The following is a 21,618-nucleotide window of genomic DNA, read 5'->3' on the forward strand; positions in this document are numbered from 1 at the left end:
CATGCATATGTGTATATTGACTAGATGGATTTATGGCATTTCTAAGGAGGATTGTAATACTCCCTCCATTCCTGTTAAATATACCTCTCATTATCATCTGGGTCATCATTTAGCGGACAGTGCTCTTATTTCCTATATTGTACTTAGGTGCATTTTCTTCTCATGCATGTAATTCTTATATGTTAGATACCGCATACTGCTGAATGTGATGCCCTCCACTTACTCTCTACCCTGACGGCTGTCCTTGTGACCCGTATGCCCCTGCGTCTCTATTATAAGTATGTACTTATCTTGTATATAACTGTATATTTGTATATAATGCTGTTGTTGCACTTGTATATACTCACTGTATGCTCTTACCTTCACAGGCAACTACCTTGAGAAAGGTCTGATAAACCGAAACGTTGGTTTGTTGCTTTGTGTCAGGGTTCACATTTTGCACTTTGTCGGTTGTAAATAAAAACACTTGCATCCAAATTTTTCTCTCCTTCCTTATTGAGTGCTTGGGTTTCTTGCTACTTATGAAATATCTTAAGACTGATTTTTCAAAGATTTTATGGACTGATGAAATGAGAGTGACTCTTGATGGGCCAGATGGATGGGCCAGAGGCTGGATCAGTAAAGGGCAGAGAGCTCCACTCCGACTCAGACGCCAGCAAGGTGGAGGTTGGGTACTGGTATGGACTGGTATTATCAAAGATGAACTTGTGGGACCTTTTCAGGTTGAGGATGGAGTAAAGCTCAACTCCCAGACCTACTGCCAGTGTCTGGAAGACAACCTCTTCAAGCAGTGGTACAGGAAGAAGTCAGTATCGTTCAAGAAAAATATGATTTTCATGCAGGACAATGCTCCATCACATGCATCCAACTACTCCACAGCATGGCTGGCCAGTAAAGGTCTAAAAGATGAAAAAATAATGACATGGCCCCCTTGTTCACCTGACCTGAATCCCATAGTCCCTCATAAAATGTGAGATCTGCAGGGAGGGAAAACAGTACACCTCTCAGAACAGTGTCTGGGAGCAGGGCCGGCTCCAGGTTTTTGTGGGCCCCGGGCGGAAGAGTCCCAGTGGGCCCCATCCACACGCAGACACACATACGTACACATACATATACATATTTAACGACAAACTCACAAAAATACATATAGAACTGACACATCATACAGTCATATACACTGACATACATAGATACACATCATACATGCATACAGACAAACACACACAGCTCTAATGGATACATACATACAGACACAGCGCTGCTACATACATACACACATAGCTGTGCTACATACATACACACATAGCTCTGCTATATACATGCACACATAGCTCTGCTACATACATAGCTCTGCTACATACATAGCTCTGCTATATACATACACACATAGCTCTGCTACATACACACATAGCTCTGCTATATACATACACACCTAGCTCTGCTATATACATACACACATAGCTCTGCCACATACATACACACATAGCTCTGCTATATACATGCACACATAGCTCTGCTACATACATAGCTCTGCTATATACATACACACATAGCTCTGCTACATACACACATAGCTCTGCTATATACATACACACCTAGCTCTGCTATATACATACACACATAGCTCTGCTATATACATACACACATAGCTCTGCCACATACATACACACATAGCTCTGCTACATACACACATAGCTCTGCCACATACATACACACATAGCTCTGCTATATACATACACACATAGCTCTGCCACATACATACACACATAGCTCTGCTACATACACACATAGCTCTGCTATATACATACACACATAGCTCTGCTATATACATACACACATAGCTCTGCTATATACATACACACCTAGCTCTGCTATATACATACACACCTAGCTCTGCTATATACATGCACACCTAGCTTTGCTATATACATACACACATAGCTCTGCTATATACATACACACCTAGCTCTGCTACATACAGACAGAGACAGACACGCGGGCTCCGGGGGGGGGGCATAAATCGGGGGGTGGGGAGGGCACATACCGCTCAGGTCACGGTGGAGAGGGGGCCCACACAGCGCCGGAGGGACACGCTGTGCTGGGGGTCGCTGGCTGGCATTGCAACTCTCATCTGTGGGACTGAGCAGGACGCCGGTCTGTAGCTCCGCCCACAGATGAAGTTCAAACCAGGAAGTCTGCGCGCCTTAAAGAGACGGCGCCGCAGATTCCTGCCGAGGACTGAGGTCCCCGGAACTCGGCCCGGGGACCGCAGAACTAAGGAGAGTGGGCCCCGGCCAAGGTGCACCAGAGCTGACGAGGCCGAGTGGGCCCCCCCGGCTCTCCAGGGCCCCGGCATTTGCCCGGGTATGCCGGGTGCTGACGCCGGCCCTGTCTGGGAGGCTGTGGTAGCTGCTGCACGCAATGTTGATCGTAAACAGATCAAGCAACTGAGAGAATCTATGGATGGTAGGCTGTTGAGTGTCATCATAAAGAAAGGTGGCTAGATTGGTCACTCATTTTTGGGGTTTTGTTTTTGCAGGTCAGAAATGTTTTTTCTAAATTTTATGCCATTATATTGGTTCACCTGGTGAAAATAAACAAGTGAGATGGGAATATATTTGGTTTTTATTAAGTTGCCTAATAATTCTGCACAGTAATAGTTACCTGCACAAACAGATATCCTCCTAAGATAGCCAAATCTAAAAAAAAACACTCCAACTTCCAAAAATATTAAGCTTTGATATTTATGAGTCTTTTGGGTTGATTGAGAACATAGTTGTTGAGCAATAATAAAAAAAATCCTCTAAAATACAAGTTGCCTAATAATTCTGCGCACGGTGTATTCTAAAGGTACAATTTTCAAAATTTAAAAGGGGTTGTCGCACCTTCTTTTCTTCAGAAGCGTGCCGCCCTAGCCCACTTTCCACAGTTTGCTCATGAAGATTGAAAGCAAAGTTCACAATGTACTGCAATGCTGTGGTATTGAAGTATATAATATAAGTAATTGGACGATTGCAATTTCTAAAAAAATAAAGTATAAAAATTCAAAAGAAGTTTCTACAAATCTAAAAATAAATTAAAATTATAATATTAAGAATTACCACCCTTTTCCATTATTAAAGTAAAGCAATGTAAAAAAAAATCCTTTGGTATTATCACTAGTGATGAGCGAGCATGCTTGTTACTACTCGGTACTCGCACGAGTATCACTGTACTCGGTCTACTCGGCGGGGACCGAGTAATCTCGCGATACTCGTGCTGTACTCGTGGTCTTCATTTCTGCATGTTGGCGCTCTTTTGAGAGCCAGCCCTCATGCAGGGATTGGCTGGCAGACCACTGCAATGCCACAGCCCTGTTAGTTGTGGAATTGCAGTGATTGGCCGGCCTGCACAGCGTGACCGAGCCTTTATACCGGCCGGCGCGCTGTGCTCTGCTCACAGCTATCCAGACAGTCAGTGCAGGGAGAGTGTCGCTGATTCAGGGAAAGCTTTGCGGCCCTTTATAGCTTTTTCAGTTGCAGGGCTGCAAACAGTGTGACCAAAAGTCCTTCTCAGGACTATTCTAGTTGTATACAGGCAGGCAGGGTATAGCCAGGTCGGAGTACAGTAGCAGAGTCCTTCTCAGGACTATTGTTGCTATATACAGGCAGGGTATAGCCAGGTCTGAATACAGGCTAGTGACCAGAAGAGTCCTTGTCAGGACTATTGTACCAGTATACAGGCAGGCAGGCAGGCAGGCAGGGTATATATAGCCATTCCTAGTGGTGACCGTATACCAGCCTTCATCATATCTGGGGCTGGTGTACAAAGTCTAAAACAGTCCAGATAGTGTCTGACTTGTCTGTAATTGTCGCTCCCCAAAAAAACCTGTTAGGTTCTTAGTGCGTCCGTGCTTGGTTTTTAAAACCGCACGTGTGTGCCTGTCGGTGGCAGCGTACAGGTGCACTTGTGTGCAATTTCCACAAACTTTGATATAACGCACAAGTAGTGAATACACGTCAGCACAGCATTGCAAAATGCGCAAGGGCATTGGCAAGGAACAAGGAAGTGGACGTGATGGTGGTGCAGGCAGAGGCCGAGGTTGTGGGCAAGCTCTAATTTCGCCACAACAAAGGGCCACATCTAGTCGCTCGCACGTCCTGTCCCAAATTCTTGGGGACCGCAGCAGTACACCGCTCTTGAACCAAGACCAGTGTCAACAGGTTGTTAGTTGGATAGCAGATAATGCTTCCAGTCAGATTGGCACCACCACAAACACTCTGTCTTCCACACGGTCAAGTGTCAGTAGCCGTGATACTGCACCGCACATTTCTGAACCTGATCCTCCTTCCTACCACCAGGCTGAGTACACGTCCTCCTCGGACATTAATGATCCCACACTTGGACACTCGGAAGAGCTGTTCACGTTTCCATTCACACATTCTGGCCTCTCGCCAGCTCATATTGAAGTGGGTCATTCATGAGGAGATCGTCTGTACAGATGGCCAAATATTTGAGCAGCCACGTTCTCACGAAGTTGGCAACGTGTCTCAACAAGTGGTGGACGATGATGAGACACAATTGTCAGGAAGTCAGGAGGAGGAGCAGGGTGTGGAAGAGGAAGACGACGTGGTGGATGATCCAGTAACTGACCCAACCTGGCAGGAGGATATGCAGAGCGAGGACAGCAGTGCACAGGGGGAGGGAGGCGTAGCATCACAACAGGCAGTAAGAAGCAGGGTGGTGGCCCCAGGCAGAAGTCAGGCAACCGTTCCCCGGAACAACACGACGACACAAGGTGCCTGTACAAATGTTAGGTCTTCCCGAGTCTGGCAGTTTTTTAAGTTGGCTCCAGATTATTCTAAAAAGGCCATTTGCAACACCTGCCGTGTCAGCATGAGCAGGGGTACCAAAACTAGCAGCCTGACCACCACCAGCATCATCAGGCACATGTCAGCCAAGCACCCGACTTTGTGGGAAGTACAACAGAGTCGAGGAGCAGTGCTTGCTGATGTCACTGCTACGTCTTCGCTGGTTGTGCATGCGAGCCAATCCCCTGTCCATGCTGCCTGCGAACAAGCCTCCTCCACTCCTGCACCTGCAGTTGCCTACGCAGAAAGAACACCATCATCAAGCACGTCCTTGTCCCAGCGCAGCGTTCAGTTATCCATTCAGAAAACCTTTGAACGCAGGCGCAAATACACTGCCAACACCCCACATGCCACAGTTCTAAATGCTAACATTTCGCGACTGCTTGCGCTGGAAATGTTGCCTTTTAGGCTGGTGGAGACAGAAGCATTCCGCGACCTGATGGCGGCAGCTGTCCCACGTTACTCGGTCCCCAGCCGCCACTATTTCTCCCGGTGTGCCGTCCCCGCGTTGCATAACCACGTGTCACAAAACATCACACGTGCCCTGAACAACGCTGTTTCACCCAAGGTCCACCTAACCACAGACACGTGGACAAGTGCTTGTGGGCAAGGCCGCTACATCTCGTTGACGGCACACTGGGTTAATATTGTGGAAGCTGGGACCCAGTCTGAGCGAGGGACGGAACACGTCCTTCCCACACCAAGGTTTGCAGGCCCTACCTCAGTCAGTGTTTCACCCACACTCTATAGCTCAGGAATGTCATGCTCTTCAGCCTCCTCCTCCTCCTGCGCATCCTCATCCACTGTACCCTCCACACCAGTCCCAAGCTGGAAGCACTGCAGCACTGCCTCGGCGAAGCGGCAACAGGCTGTGCTGAAGCTAATCTGCATCGGTGACAAACCCCACAATGCAGAAGAGGTGTGGACAGCTCTGAAACAAAAGGCAGATCACTGGCTCACACCTCTGAACCTAAAGCCAGGAAAGGTCGTGTGTGACAATGGCCGGAACCTGGTGGCGGCTTTGAGGCGAGGCCAGCTGACACATGTTCCATGCGTGGCCCATGTGCTCAACCTCGTGGTTCAGTGGTTTATAAAGTCATACCCAGAGCTGTCTGATCTGCTGGTAAAAGTTTGCCGCCTGTCTGCACATTTTCGAAAGTCACCTACTGCTTCAGCCGGCCTTGCCGGCTTTCAGCGCCGTTTGCATCTTCCGGCTCACAGACTGGTGTGTGATGTCCCCACGCGTTGGAATTCAACTCTGCACATGTTGGTCAGGATATGTGAGCAGAAGAGGGCAGTTGTTGAGTACCTGCATCACCTAAGCCGTCGGGAAATGGGTCAAACTCCACACATAACACCTGAGGAGTGGAGATGGATGTCAGACCTATGTACCATCCTCCAAAACTTTGAGGACTCCACCAAGATGGTGAGTGGTGATGACGCCATTATTAGCGTCACCATACCGCTACTCTGCCTTCTAAAACGGTCTGCTGAAAAACAAACATGATGCATTGCAGGCGGAGCGCGATGAGTTGCAGCAAGAAACAGTAGTGGGTGTGGGTGATAACACACAGCCCAGCCTCGTCTCATCACAACGTGCAGTGGAGGACTATGACGAGGAGGAGGATGAAGACATGGAGCAACTCTCCGGCCAAATTGAGGATATGACATGCACACCAGTCATATCCTCGGTTCAGCGTGGCTGGCCAGAGGACAGGGTAGATGAGGAGGAGGAGGAGGAGGAGGAGGACAGCATGTTCAGTCATCTTGTTGGTCAGGCTACTGAAGTCCTGGCTGTTAAGAGTCTGGCGCACATGGCTGACTTTATGGTAAGCTGCCTGTCTCGTGACCCTCGCGTTAAGAACATCTTGGCCGACAATCATTACTGGTTGGTAACACTGTTAGACCCACGCTACAAGGAGAACTTTTTGTCTCTTATTCCCGTGGAGGAGAGGTCAACCAAAATGCAGCAGTTCCGGAAGGCCATAGTCACGGAAGTAGGCAAAGCATTCCCCTCACAAAACGCTAGCGGCATAGGTCAGGCATCAGTGGACAACCGAGGCGTACAGCCGAGAGAGGCACAAGTCCAATCCGCCAGAGGTAGGGGAACAGTCTTTAAGATGTGGGACAGTTTTCTCAGCCCCTCACGTACCACAGCCCCTGAGGTGCGGGGTAGTGCCACAAGAAATCCTAAGTTTGCCCAGATGCTGAAGGAGTACCTTGCAGATCGAACAACTGTACTCCGACATTCCTCTGTGCCTTACAATTATTGGGTATCCAAGCTGGACACGTGGCATGAATTGGCTCTCTACGCCTTGGAAGTCCTGGCCTGCCCTGCCGCTAGCGTTTTGTCAGAGCGTGTTTTTAGTGCCGCAGGTGGAATCATTACAGATAAACGCACCCGCCTGTCAACTGAAAATGCTGACAGGCTGACTCTGATCAAGATGAACAAGGGTTGGATTGGGCCAGACTTCACCACACCACCAGCAAATCAGAGCGGAATTTAAATTTTTCCCTGCCGCCCATGACAGCACCACATGAGAGATAGGTTCCGCCCACATCAGGACAGGAAACCCACTGATAAAAAGGCGGTACCTCTCCTCCACATCAGTTTGGTTTCCTGTCCTGGTATGGACAACCCATTGATGTCCCAGGTCCGGCCCGGTGTGGAAGCCTGGTACTTACCTGAAGCCGGTGCTCGGGCCTGGATGCACCCCCCCTCGGTCTCGGACCTCTGCGGCGGTGAGGCGCGGGCCTGGAGCGGGAGCTCGGCCCGGCGTCGCTCCGGGGATGTGCGCACTCACGGCGGCCGCTGGAAGGCTTGTCCCTGCTGTGCTGCACGCCGGGGTGAAGCTGGACGCTCCGACCGGAAGTGACGCGATTCCAGGATGCCGTGCGCCCTGCGACCAGGAAGTGACTGGTGTGCGCATGCGCACTCGGATCCAAGATGGCGGCGCCCATCTAAAGAGATATATCTGGCCGGCGCTTGGGACTGGTGAGTTTTTTCTCCTCCATTATGGCAGGAGATTCCCCCCGCAGCAAGGAGCAGCGCAAGGAGTCGCCCCAGCGTGGCTCGGACCGCGGCTCTGCGGATCGTTCCCGGAAGGCTGTGTCGAGCCCGGGCAGCGTTCCGTCGGTGGGTCCCAGGAGATCCAAGGGGAATCCGCCTCCTGATCCGGTATTGCCTGGAGTCGTGGGGGTGAGTGGACTTCGTGGTCTTCGTGTTTCTAAGTCCCCGTTTCCGTGTCCCCTCTCTTGTTAGGTACCGAAAAAGAGTGCCTCCAAGCAGCGTCACAAGGAATGTGCCATATGCCAATCCTCCCTGTCTTCGGATTACACCAAGGCCCTATGTGCAGACTGTATCCAACAGACCCTGCTCAAAGAGGGGCCGGGGTTCTCCTCTGAATTGCGCTCCATTATCAGGGCGGAAGTACAGGAGTCCCTTAAATCCCTTAAGGGGGGCAGGAGGCGCAAGAAGTCCCGTCATCATAAGCAGTCTACTCCCGATACCTCGGCGGGTTCGGCCCGGGGCTCTCGGTCGTCGGGATCCTCGGGATCTTCCCCCTCCGATTCTGGCTCCTCTTCCTCTTCCGATGAGGGTGGTCGTCCTTGTTTCCCTACAGCAGACGTGGGACCTTTGGTGAAGGCTGTACGTTCGACCATGGGCATAGTGGACTCCAGGGGGCCCGAATCTACCCAGGATGTCATGTTTGGGGGCTTGGATTCCAGGAAGCGTAAGGGGTTTCCCATTCCCCAAAAGGTTCAAGGTCTCATTACTGACCAGTGGAAAAAGATGGACAAAAGGTTGAATCTTAGCTCTTCCCTAAAACGGAAGTACCCTGTGGATGAGGAGGCGTCTACCTCTTGGGATAGGACCCCAAAAATTGATGTCGCTATTGCCAAGGCGTCTCGTTCCACTACCTTGCCGTTTGAGGACTTGGGGTCCCTTAAGGATCAGCTGGATAGGAAGGCTGATGGTTTTCTGAGAGGTACATGGGAGTCTGCGGCAGGTGGCTTGCGCCCGGCCGTGACCGGCGCCTGTGTTGCCCGGTCTTTGATGGTGTGGCTTCAGCAGTTGGAAGACCAGTTGCGCAATGACGCTCCTAGGAAGGATATTATCTCGTCCTTGCCCTTAATACAGGGTGCTGCTGCCTTTCTGGCTGATGCCTTGGTTGATTCTTTGAGACTGTTCGCCAGGTCGGCGGCGCTGTCCAATTCAGCGCGTCGGGCCCTCTGGCTGAAGACTTGGAAGGGTGATGTCCAATCCAAGGGACGGCTTTGCAGCATGCCTTGTGAGGGTGCCTATCTTTTTGGCTCTAGCCTGGACGACCTCCTCACTAAAGCATCCGATAGGAAACAGGGGTTTCCAGTTTTTCCGGTGGCGTCCTCTCGCAGCCGGCCCTTTCGGAGACGTCAGTTTTTTGCAAAGAAGTCTCAAAAACCGCATGATCAGTGGAAGGACCGTAGAAAGAACAACTCGGGTTTTCTCTTCGGCAAGCACTCCGATAATAAGCCCAAGTCCTCTCAATGACGCCTATCATCAGGTAGGGGGTCGGTTGTCCCTCTTCCTCCATGCATGGCGGGCAATCTCCTCCAACAGGTGGCTCCTTCAGATTGTGGAGGAGGGGTTGAAATTGGACTTCCGTTCGCCCCCTCGGGGGTCTCTCATACTAACGTCCTTGCGGTCCCCAGAGCGGCAGATGGCCTTGGAAGTAGAAGTGCTCACTCTCCTCTCAAGGAACGTCGTTCAGGAGGTCCCCATGGGTCAAGAAGGGGAGGGGTTTTACTCCACTCTGTTTCTGGTTCGGAAGCCGGACTCCACCTTCCGCACCATCTTCAACCTGAGAAGCTTAAATTTGCATCTGGAACAGCGAGCCTTCAAAATGGAGACCATGAAGTCGACTGTCAGACTGTTGTATCCAGGGTGTTTCATGGCGGTCCTCGACTTGAAGGACGCCTATTATCACATCCCTATTTTTCCGGCTCACCGGCGGTTCCTCAGATTCGCACTACACGTCTCCGGGAGGCTGAGACACTTCCAATTCGCAGCGCTGCCATTCGGGCTTTCCATGGCCCCACGGATCTTCACCAAAGTCCTCGCGGAGGTCATGGCTCATGTCAGGGAACAGGACATATTGATCGTTCCGTATCTGGACGACCTCCTGATAGTGGGTCAGTCGGAGTCTCTCTGTGCGACTCACGTGACCAAGGTCATCACCATCCTGGAAGGACTGGGGTGGGTGGTGAATCGACAGAAGTCCAGACTCCAGCCTCTCCAGTGTCAAGTCTTCCTGGGTCTCGTCTTGGACTCCACCAGCCAGTTGTGCCACCTGCCAGAGGACAAGGTCGCCAGGATCTTGTCCTTTCTCTCTTCCGTGAAAAGTTGCCCTCGCATGTCCTTGCGACAAGCTATGTCGCTGGTCGGGGCTCTTACCTCTTGCATCCCAGGAGTGTGGTGGGCCCAACTGCGTTCCAGAATCCTCCAGATGGAGGTCCTTCGGTTTCAGAGACTGTTAGGGGGCTGTTTGGAGAAGCTTTTGACCCTGTCTGCGGCCACTTTGCACTCCCTGGGTTGGTGGCAGGACCCCTCTCACCTCCGGATGGGGGTTCCTTGGCTTTCCCCGGTCACGGACACAATAGTCACGGATGCCAGCCATTGGGGGTGGGGTGCCCATCTACGCCACCTGGTGCTTCAGGGTCCCTGGGACGCTCAGTTGGTCAGACAGTCCTCCAACTTCAGGGAGCTCATGGCGGTTCTCAAGGCGCTAGAGGGGTTCCTCCCCTTCTTGGAAGGTCGCCATGTTCGGATCCTTTCGGACAACAGGGTGACGGTAGCGTACATCAACCATCAGGGCGGCACCAGATCCCCTTCTCTTCTGGCTCTGACTTTGCACATCTTCCAGCTGGCCGAACAACATCTCTCCTCCTTGACAGCTCTTCATATCAAGGGGACGGACAACGAGGAGGCAGACTTCCTCAGCCGGCACTGTCTCCGTCAGGGGGAGTGGTCCTTGGACCCGGAGGTCTTTCACAAGATCACGCTTCTATGGGGTGTCCCTGTTCTGGACCTGTTCGCTACCCGGGCAAATCGGAAAGTGGACAGGTTCTGCTCTCTCAACCCCGAGACGATCCTGTTGCCCTCGATGCCTTCCAGATGTCTTGGTCTCAGGGCCTCCTGTACGCATTTCCTCCCCTGATCCTGTTGCCTTCGGTTCTCCGGAAAATCCGGACCGACAGGGCAGAGATTATTCTCATCGCCCCCTTCTGGCCAAAACGGGCGTGGTTTTACTGGCTGCGGACACTATCTCTGGGGGATCCTTGGGTTCTCCCGGACGCCCCTCATCTCCTGTCCCAGGGCCCAGTCCGTCACCCCCCCGACCCGGCTCTCCATTTGACGGCTTGGCGTTTGAGCGGCGGCTGCTAGCTCGACGTGGGTTTTCCTCTTGCTTAATCGATACTCTTCTTCGCAGTAGGAAAGCGGTCACCACAGCCATTTACGGAAGGGTCTGGAAGCGCTTTCTCCTTCAGTCGGGGGCTCGGGCGGAGGGCCCCCCTCCTATCCCGGCTATTCTGGAATTCCTCCAGAAGGGGTTGGAATTGGGGCTCTCCACCAGTACGCTCAAGGTGCAGGTATCAGCCTTAGGGGGTCTGTTTCATTGTAGTCTGGCGCAGAATGAATGGGTTTGCCGGTTCATTAAATCTAAGTCCAAGTCTGTACCTGTTCGGGCTCCCAGGGTTCCCCCTTGGGACCTTAATTTAGTGTTGGATGCCCTCACGGGGCCTCCGTTTGAGCCCTTGGGGGAAGTCCCTCTCAAACTGCTGTCCCTTAAGGTTTTCCTCCTCGTCGCGCTCACCTCGGCCAGGCGGGTGGGGGATCTCCAAGCCTTGTCTGTGGTTCACCCTTATACCCAGATTCTGGATGATAGGGTAGTGTTGCGGACTGATCCTTTCTACTTGCCCAAGGTTTCTACCCCTTTTCATAGGTCCCAAGAGATCGTGCTCCCTTCCCTCTGTGATCCCCCTCGGGACGAGGCGGAGGCTCGGTTACACACGTTGGATGTCCGGAGGGCCTTAGTCACGTACCTAGATAGGACTAGGGAATGGAGGAAGTCTCAGGTCCTGTTTGTCACTTTTCAGGGGCAGTCCAAGGGGCGTGGGGCTTCTAAAGCTACCTTGGCCAGATGGGTCAGGGATGCCATCGGTTTGGCGTACTCGGCTAAAGACGCCACTCCTCCTCCGGGCATCAGGGCACACTCCACTAGAGCAGTGTCTACGTCTTGGGCGGAGAGGGCGGATGCCTCTCTTGACCAGATCTGTCGGGCGGCTACTTGGTCGTCTCCTGGGACTTTCTTTCGGCACTATAGGCTGGACTTGTCCTCCACAACTGACCTTTCCTTTGGGAGACGGGTCTTACAAGCGGTGGTCCCTCCCTAAGGTGGTTGGTCTATATAAATCTCTCATGTGGTGCTGTCATGGGCGGCAGGGAAAAATCTTAATTACTCACCGGTAATGGGATTTTCAATAGCCCATGACAGCACCCTTAGTTCCCCCCCTATTCACTGGTTGTGGGCACCCTTCGGGGAGTGTTAGAGTTATTGGTGGTTTCCTTGGGTGGTGGTGTGATTAATCTGTTTATTGTGTTTTGTTGGTCCTCTCTGGCTCTGAAAACCTACTGATGTGGAGGAGAGGTACCGCCTTTTTATCAGTGGGTTTCCTGTCCTGATGTGGGCGGAACCTATCTCTCATGTGGTGCTGTCATGGGCTATTGAAAATCCCATTACCGGTGAGTAATTAAGATTTTGCCATGTACCTCCACTCACCCATGGGTACACACTTCTGGACTTTGGATAATCGCTGGACTGCTCCTCCTTCTCCTCATGCGCCACCATGATGACCGTTACAAATTGCAATACTTAGGCCTTTGTTTCAGGTATACCCCCAGTGGTAAATTTTTTCGCCCATTCTTTGCAGAATGGACATTACAACGACAGGAGACCCGCTCCTTTGCAATGGGAACAATGTTTTGAGGCCCTCATGCACGTCTCTACCCAGGGACAACGTGGAGCCTCCCAATTTTTGGCTGCCCAGCCTAAGGGCTATACTATAATACACCCACTTCCTGACAATGGACACTTAATGTTTTGAGGCCCTCATGCACGTCTCTATCCAGGGACAACGTGGAGCCTCCCAATTTTTGGCTGCCCTGCCAAAGGGCTATACTATAATACACCCACTTCCTGACAATGGACACTTAATGTTTTGAGGCCCTCATGCACGTCTCTATCCAGGGACAACGTGGAGCCTCCCAATTTTTGGCTGCCCTGCCAAAGGGCTATACTATAATACACCCACTTCCTTACAATGGGCACTTCAAGTTTACAGGCCCTCATGCACGTCTCTACCCAGGGACAACGTGGAGCCTCCCAATTTTTGGCTGCCCTGCCAAAGGGCTATACTATAATACACCCACTTCCTTACAATGGGCACTTCAAGTTTACAGGCCCTCATGCACGTCTCTACCCAGGGACAACGTGGAGCCTCCCAATTTTTGGCTGCCCTGCCAAAGGGCTATACTATAATACACCCACTTCCTTACAATGGGCACTTCAAGTTTACAGGCCCTCATGCACGTCTCTATCCAGGGACAATGTGGAGCCTCTCAATTTTTGGCTGCCCTGCCAAAGGGCTATACTACAATAGACCCACTTCCTTACAATGGGCACTTCAAGCAGGGCCGGCGTCAGCACCCGGCATACCCGGGCAAATGCCGGGGCCCTGGAGAGCCGGGGGGGCCCACTCGGCCTCGTCAGCTCTGGTGCACCTTGGCCGGGGCCCACTCTCCTTAGTTCTGCGGTCCCCGGGCCGAGTTCCGGGGACCTCAGTCCTCGGCAGGAATCTGCGGCGCCGTCTCTTTAAGGCGCGCAGACTTCCTGGTTTGAACTTCATCTGTGGGCGGAGCTACAGACCGGCGTCCTGCTCAGTCCCACAGATGAGAGTTGCAATGCCAGCCAGCGACCCCCAGCACAGCGTGTCCCTCCGGCGCTGTGTGGGCCCCCTCTCCACCGTGACCTGAGCGGTATGTGCCCTCCCCACCCCCCGATTTATGCCCCCCCCCCGGAGCCCGCGTGTCTGTCTCTGTCTGTATGTAGCAGAGCTAGGTGTGTATGTATATAGCAGAGCTATGTGTGTATGTATATAGCAAAGCTAGGTGTGCATGTATATAGCAGAGCTAGGTGTGTATGTATATAGCAGAGCTAGGTGTGTATGTATATAGCAGAGCTATGTGTGTATGTATATAGCAGAGCTATGTGTGTATGTATATAGCAGAGCTATGTGTGTATGTAGCAGAGCTATGTGTGTATGTATGTGGCAGAGCTATGTGTGTATGTATATAGCAGAGCTATGTGTGTATGTATGTGGCAGAGCTATGTGTGTATGTAGCAGAGCTATGTGTGTATGTATGTGGCAGAGCTATGTGTGTATGTATATAGCAGAGCTATGTGTGTATGTATATAGCAGAGCTAGGTGTGTATGTATATAGCAGAGCTATGTGTGTATGTAGCAGAGCTATGTGTGTATGTATATAGCAGAGCTATGTATGTAGCAGAGCTATGTGTGCATGTATATAGCAGAGCTATGTGTGTATGTATGTGGCAGAGCTATGTGTGTATGTATATAGCAGAGCTAGGTGTGTATGTATATAGCAGAGCTATGTGTGTATGTAGCAGAGCTATGTGTGTATGTATATAGCAGAGCTATGTATGTAGCAGAGCTATGTATGTAGCAGAGCTATGTGTGCATGTATATAGCAGAGCTATGTGTGTATGTATGTAGCACAGCTATGTGTGTATGTATGTAGCAGCGCTGTGTCTGTATGTATGTATCCATTAGAGCTGTGTGTGTTTGTCTGTATGCATGTATGATGTGTATCTATGTATGTCAGTGTATATGACTGTATGATGTGTCAGTTCTATATGTATTTTTGTGAGTTTGTCGTTAAATATGTATATGTATGTGTACGTATGTGTGTCTGCGTGTGGATGGGGCCCACTGGGACTCTTCCGCCCGGGGCCCACAAAAACCTGGAGCCGGCCCTGACTTCAAGTTTACAGGCCCTCATGCACGTCTCTACCCAGGGACAACGTGGAGCCTCCCAATTTTTGGCTGCCCTGCCAAAGGGCTATACTATAATACACCCACTTCCTTACAATGGGCACTTCAAGTTTACAGGCCCTCATGCACGTCTCTACCCAGGGACAATGTGGAGCCTCTCAATTTTTGGCTGCCCTGCCAAAGGGCTATACTACAATAGACCAACTTCCTTACAATGGGCACTTCAAGTTTACAGGCCCTCATGCACGTCTCTATCCAGGGACAATGTGGAGCCTCTCAATTTTTGGCTGCCCTGCCAAAGGGCTATACTACAATAGACCCACTTCCTTACAATGGGCACTTCAAGTTTACAGGCCCTCATGCACGTCTCTACCCAGGGACAACGTGGAGCCTCCCAATTTTTGGCTGCCCTGCCAAAGGGCTATACTATAATACACCCACTTCCTGACAATGGACACTTAATGTTTTGAGGCCCTCATGCACGTCTCTATCCAGGGACAACGTGGAGCCTCCCAATTTTTGGCTGCCCTGCCAAAGGGCTATACTATAATACACCCACTTCCTTACAATGGGCACTTCAAGTTTACAGGCCCTCATGCACGTCTCTATCCAGGGACAATGTGGAGCCTCTCAATTTTTGGCTGCCCTGCCAAAGGGCTATACTACAATAGACCCATTTCCTTACAATGGGCACTTCAAGTTTACAGGTCCTCATGCACGTCTCTACCCAGGGACAACGTGGAGCCTCCCAATTTTTGGCTGCCCTGTCAAAGGGCTATACTATAATACACCCACTTCCTTACAATGGGCACTTCAAGTTTACAGGCCCTCATGCACGTCTCTATCCAGGGACAATGTGGAGCCTCTCAATTTTTGGCTGTCCTGCCAAAGGGCTATACTACAATAGACCCACTTCCTTACAATGGGCACTTCAAGTTTACAGGCCCTCATGCACGTCTCTACCCAGGGACAATGTGGAGCCTCTCAATTTTTGGCTGCCCTGCCAAAGGGCTATACTACAATAGACCCACTTCCTTACAATGGGCACTTCAAGTTTACAGGCCCTCATGCACGTCTCTATGCAGGGGCATTGGTGAACCTCACAATTTTGGACTGCCCTGGCAAAGGGAAATACTACAAAGACTCACTTCCTCAAAATGGGCACATTAGACTCAAGAGGCCTTCATGTACGTCTCTTCTCAGGGACATCGGAGTGCCACACAATGTTTTCACGTAAAATCTTTCATGTATTAATCTCAAAAAGTAACATACACCAGCTCTATCTCACTATTGGGTATGTGCCCTTAACATTTCTGCCATGAAAAATCATTTTGGGGTCATTTTGGAAGGTTTTCTGGTGAGTCCGTAAAAATGGCGTGAAACGCGGACAAAATTGTTCACAGCTGTGACTTTTGAGTGATAAATGCTTCAAGGGGTCTTCCCCATGCTGTTGCCATGTCATTTGAGCACTCTTCTGAGACTTTTGTGCCATTTTTAGGGTTTCTCCATGCTGCCGGGGGGTCATTTCATAAAAATACTCGGGTCTCCCATAGGATAACATTGGGCTCGTTGCTCGGCCCGAGTACACGAGTATCTTGGGAGGCTCGGCCCGAGCTTCGAGCACCCGAGCTTTTTAGTACTCGCTCATCACTAATTATCACGTCCATAAAATTCTAGTCTATGAAAATATAAAAGTTCATTAACCCATACTAAATGCCATAGCGATATAAAAAAAAAATACCAGATCTTTTTTCCCCATTCAAAGAGGACTTGTCCTTAGTTCAAACTAAACAATATTTGCTTAAAAACTGGTATGAATGAGTGTTTACTTTAAGGTATTGTATATTTTGCTAAATGATTTGTTTTAATACTGCTCACTCTTTTGTTCTTGAAGGGCCAGCAATTCCTGTTGGCGTAGATGTTCAAGTGGAAAGCTTGGACAGTATTTCTGAAGTGGACATGGTAAGCATTTCTGGTTCTATAAGTATATATTATACTTATATTTAGTTCATATATGTTTACTAATTATCAAAGTAATATCTAATTACTAAGTATCACAAATTCTTTTATGGATTTCAATGGGGCAATATTTTTTCATGTACAGTCATGGCCAAATGTTTTGAGAGTCCCTCACAATTTTGGCTAAGAACACTGCCATGAATAAAGAATGATATCTAAACATTCTCCCAGAGCAACTTCCCCTAACGATTTAGGAGCAATTTGGTTATGAAGACTGATTTTACCAGCATGATGGAGACCATGTCATAAAGCAAAAGTCTTGTTCTGAGTTGCTCGATGAACAAAGCATTGACATTTTGGGTTCATGGCCTGGAAATGCCAAACATGACAATTGCATTGATAATCTCTGTGGTCAGTCCTCCTCAAAAAGTGGGTGAAGGCACAAAAATACAGAAGTTGTGATAAACTCCAAGCACCAATGAGTCATTGGTTAGTAATTGGCCCAGAAGTGGTGCCCAGCATGCCAAGGCAAAGTGCAGAAGGCTTGAAAAGTAGGAGTCAACACTGTAGAGTTTTTGCATAAACTTGATGGATTTGTCAGTAAAAGTGTAAAAACATATGAATTTCTGATAATTGTACTTTAGTAACCGTAGATACATCTGACTACAAGATCTAAGAACACTAAATCAGCAACACTGTGTGAAAACCAAAATGTTTGTGTCTCAAAACTTTTGGCAAAGATAGTACAATTAAACTTTAAAAAAAAAAATGTTGAATACTCAACCAAGCTAATAAAGCTTTAGTGTGCATTAGCCTTCTGTGTTTGGTTTGTTAATTTGTGGCAGTTTCAACTAGTATCCAACAAATCACTATGCAAAGTGCAGGGAACACTATTATTGATTACTTGTATGTTCAAAAAAATATTCTTAAATTAAATGATGAAAGTAAATTGGCACTGGTGAGCAATCATCTATTCTACAAAGATCTGGCTACTGAGACCTCCATCAATCCGCTTTTAGCACCATGTGAGGTCCGTATAGTTCAGTGAGAACCACTGTAATACTACATTTAGTGTGCTCTAATGAATACTTGTCGGGTCGCAAATGACAATCTCTGACCAGCACTATGGAAAAGAATGACTGGCTTGAAGTGACTATTGTGATATGCTGTCATTAATGGGTTTTGTCTGGCATGCACCAGCTTGTTCTCACAATTGTTTATTTTCCAGGATTTCACAATGACTTTGTACCTTAGACATTACTGGAAAGATGAGAGACTGTCCTTTCCCAGCACTAATAACCAAAGTATGACCTTTGATGGAAGATTGGTAAAAAAGATTTGGGTACCGGACATGTTCTTCGTCCATTCTAAAAGATCCTTTATCCATGACACCACAACAGATAATATCATGCTGCGGGTACAGCCTGATGGGAAGGTGCTGTATAGTTTAAGGTAACCGTTCACACTTTTATAATGTTTCTAAGGATATCCTCAGGCTTACAACAATGGGGCAAACATATTAAAACGGTCTAATTTTAAGCCAGTTTAATTATAGACTGGACAGTATTAAAACAAGCCAGATATATTCCAGTGACATTGGCTGGTTGATAAAGCATGGTGCATCTTTAACCCCTTTCTGAGATCTGCTATATGATTGGAGCTAGCTCTGATGGCTGCTGTAACCTGTCAGTACAATTTTGTTATGTAAAGTAAAGTCACGGCTGTAAGACTGATTACATTGATACCTTCGGTGAAAAAATCAGTTTTGTTGTTCTTCTGTAATCAGCATTTGAAGTTTTCTACTAATTATGTCTTCTCCTCCCTGTCTATGATTCCTCGGCCCCTACGCCTGCCTCCGGTGAATGAAAGGTCACTGTTGAGATTTCAAACAGGTGAGGCAACAGAGGAGGCAGGTTATTCACAGACTGGAGGCGAGGGATCAGAGAATCACAAACAGAGACGGGAAGATCCAGTGTACGGTCTGACCGCTGTGCACCAAAATCTAATTAGCATAAAACTTCAAATGGTGATTAAAGAACCACAAAGTGTATTTTTTCACCAAAGGTATCAGTTTAAACAATGTCTTTACTTTACATTACAAAATTGTGCTAAAATGTTCTTTTTAAGGTACATAATCACTGTGTTGCACTGTCAGTCTCCATGACATGATCATGAGATGCTGATGCGTTGCCATGGCAACCATGCTCTGATGAAAGCCACCAAGACTGCTATTTGGGTACGTCTGTGAAACCAATATTTTGTCGATATACTGCAATACTGAAAATAATGCAGTATATAAAACAAGTGATCAAAGGGTGGTAGATTGAAGATAACTAGAAGGACAAAAAAATAAATATTTTTTAAAAATCACCCTTTTTCCTCTCTTTAACCCCTTTACAACATATTGGTACCCCATAATCCGTCTTCCTGACTTTGATGCGAGCTTCCATACTGAGTCCGCATCTTTCCCAGCAGTTGATGGATGATTTGATCAGCCATCATGTGCCTTTAACAGCCAAAGGTTTAATGGAGCACTGTCCACAGCTGTTAACCTGTTACGGTAAATACCGCTATCGATCTCTAACAGATGCATTTGACTTGTGGCAGGGGTCGTGTCATTCCATGCACCAATCGTCGCACCTGTGACATAAATGTGTGGCGCCGATGGGTTGTCATGACAGCCGAGTAAAGGTTGAAGACCCCCATGCCTGTCTATACTTTGAAATCTAGTGCTGAGCTGCCATGCATAGGAGATCTTTATTTTCACTATACATAGCAGTGCTGATGCACTGCTATGTATAGCATAAGCGATCAGACAATCACATCTTCTAGTCCCTTAGGAAGACTATTCGAATATAGTAAAAAGTAAAAAACAAAGTTTTAAAAAATATGAGAAAAAAATAAAAAAAACAAAAGATCAAATCACATTCTTTTGCTCCATTAAAAATAAAACAATTTTAAAAAAAGATTAAAAAATATATATTTACTATTGCCGTGTCCGTAAAAGTCTGATGTATCTTAATGTAAAATAAATTAAACCAATTGGTAAACAACCAAACAAAAAAAATTTGAAAACGACAAAATCAAGTTTTGGGGGGCTGCTGTAATCTGTATGACAAAATCCATAAAGAAAAAATCAAAACACCAGAATTGCTGTTTTTCCATAAAAAATACAATAGAAAGCAATCATTTGAATCCCAATATAGTGCCAATGAAAACCTTAACTTGCTGTGTAAGAAATGTTCACTTATACAGCTCCATAGACAGAAAAAAAAGAAAGTTACGGATCTTAGAAAATGGTAACCAAAATCTAATTTTTGAGAAGATTGATTAAAAATGATTGCATTTAAGCCTGCTTTACACCTTTCAATTCTGCATACGATATCGTATGCGATGTGACATGCCCCCATCGTATGTGCGACACATTCAATTTGTTGACTGTGTCGCACAAACGATTAATTGCTGTCACACGTACTTACCCTTCCATACGATCTCGATGTGGGCGGCGAACATCCTCTTCCTGGAGTGGGAGGGACATTCGGCGTCACAGCGACGTCACACGGCAGCCGGCCAATAGAAGCAGAGGGGCGGAGATGGGTGGGACGTAAACATCCCGCCCACCTTCTTCCTTCCGTATTGCTGGCGGGAGCCGCGGGACGCAGGTAATATCTGTTCATCGTTCCTGGGGTGTCACACACTGCGATGTGTGCTGCCTCGGGAACATTGAACAATCCGACGTTCAATTTTTAGGTTTTGAACGACGTGTATGCGATCAACGGTTTTACGTTCAATCGCAATCGCACGTAGCTGTCACATGCTACAACAACACTAACGATGCCGGATGTGCGTCACTTACGACGTGACCCCGCCGACACATCGTTAGATTTGTTGTAGCGTGTAAAGCGGGCTTTAATGAACGAGCTTTTGATTGCAAGCTGGATGTTTGCCAATCTGTGTAGACAAGTCAGTAGTAGGAAACGAGTGTTTCAATGAACACTCATTCTGTGATTATTGGCTTGCCATAATTTTACACCACCCATTGCTTAGCTCACTTTGTGCCAAGGTTCTGGAGTATTTATTTTTTTAAGAACGATTTTGCCTATTGGACTGCTTCAATTAAACAAAGCATAGGAAATGTGCAAAACGCATAAAAATGTTATCCAAGGCATGTAAGGACAGTTTTTGGTGGATATTGTGCCAGGACTCTGGTGACTTGTATAGTCAATTTCCCCCATGCTTATATTTTGATAGTTGTGAGGCCCTGGTTTATGTTATACTCCTGCTTTTGCCTTTACTATGATTCCATTTTCATGTTGTGTGTCTAAGGATCATTATGTGCTACCTCCACAGTATTCCAGTGACATCTTGTGGTGAAATACTGTTCTACATAAGTTCTGGGTTTATATTTAGTTTTCTTTTCTGTGCTTAATCTACGTTTACTAATTTTCACCAGGTTTTACAGTGAAAGAAATGATTATTTGATCCTTTGCTGATTTTACAAGTTTGCCAACTGACAAAAACTTGAACAGTCTATAATTTTAAGGGTAGGTTAATGTTAACGGTGAGAGATAGAATATCCAAAATAAAATCCAGAAAATCACATTGTATAACTTACTATATATAAATATTATGCATTTTGCAGAGAGAAATAAGTATTTGATCCCTCTGGAAACAAGACTTAATACTTGGCAAGAAC

At 48.0% G+C, this 21,618-nt stretch overlaps 1 protein-coding gene across 1 annotated transcript in view; it reads left to right on the forward strand.

The window, feature by feature from the left end:
* Nucleotides 1–21,618, forward strand: part of LOC142295294 (gamma-aminobutyric acid receptor subunit rho-1-like) — a 321,792-nt gene that overhangs the window by 235,780 nt on the left and 64,394 nt on the right. Inside the window, exons 4-5 of the mRNA XM_075338408.1 lie at nt 16,858–16,925; nt 18,151–18,374. Of these exons, the coding sequence (XP_075194523.1) occupies nt 16,858–16,925; nt 18,151–18,374 (292 nt within the window). The remainder of the gene's footprint in view (nt 1–16,857; nt 16,926–18,150; nt 18,375–21,618) is intronic.

This window comes from Anomaloglossus baeobatrachus, chromosome 3, assembly GCF_048569485.1.
Source record: "Anomaloglossus baeobatrachus isolate aAnoBae1 chromosome 3, aAnoBae1.hap1, whole genome shotgun sequence".
NCBI classification, from domain to species: domain Eukaryota; kingdom Metazoa; phylum Chordata; class Amphibia; order Anura; family Aromobatidae; genus Anomaloglossus; species Anomaloglossus baeobatrachus.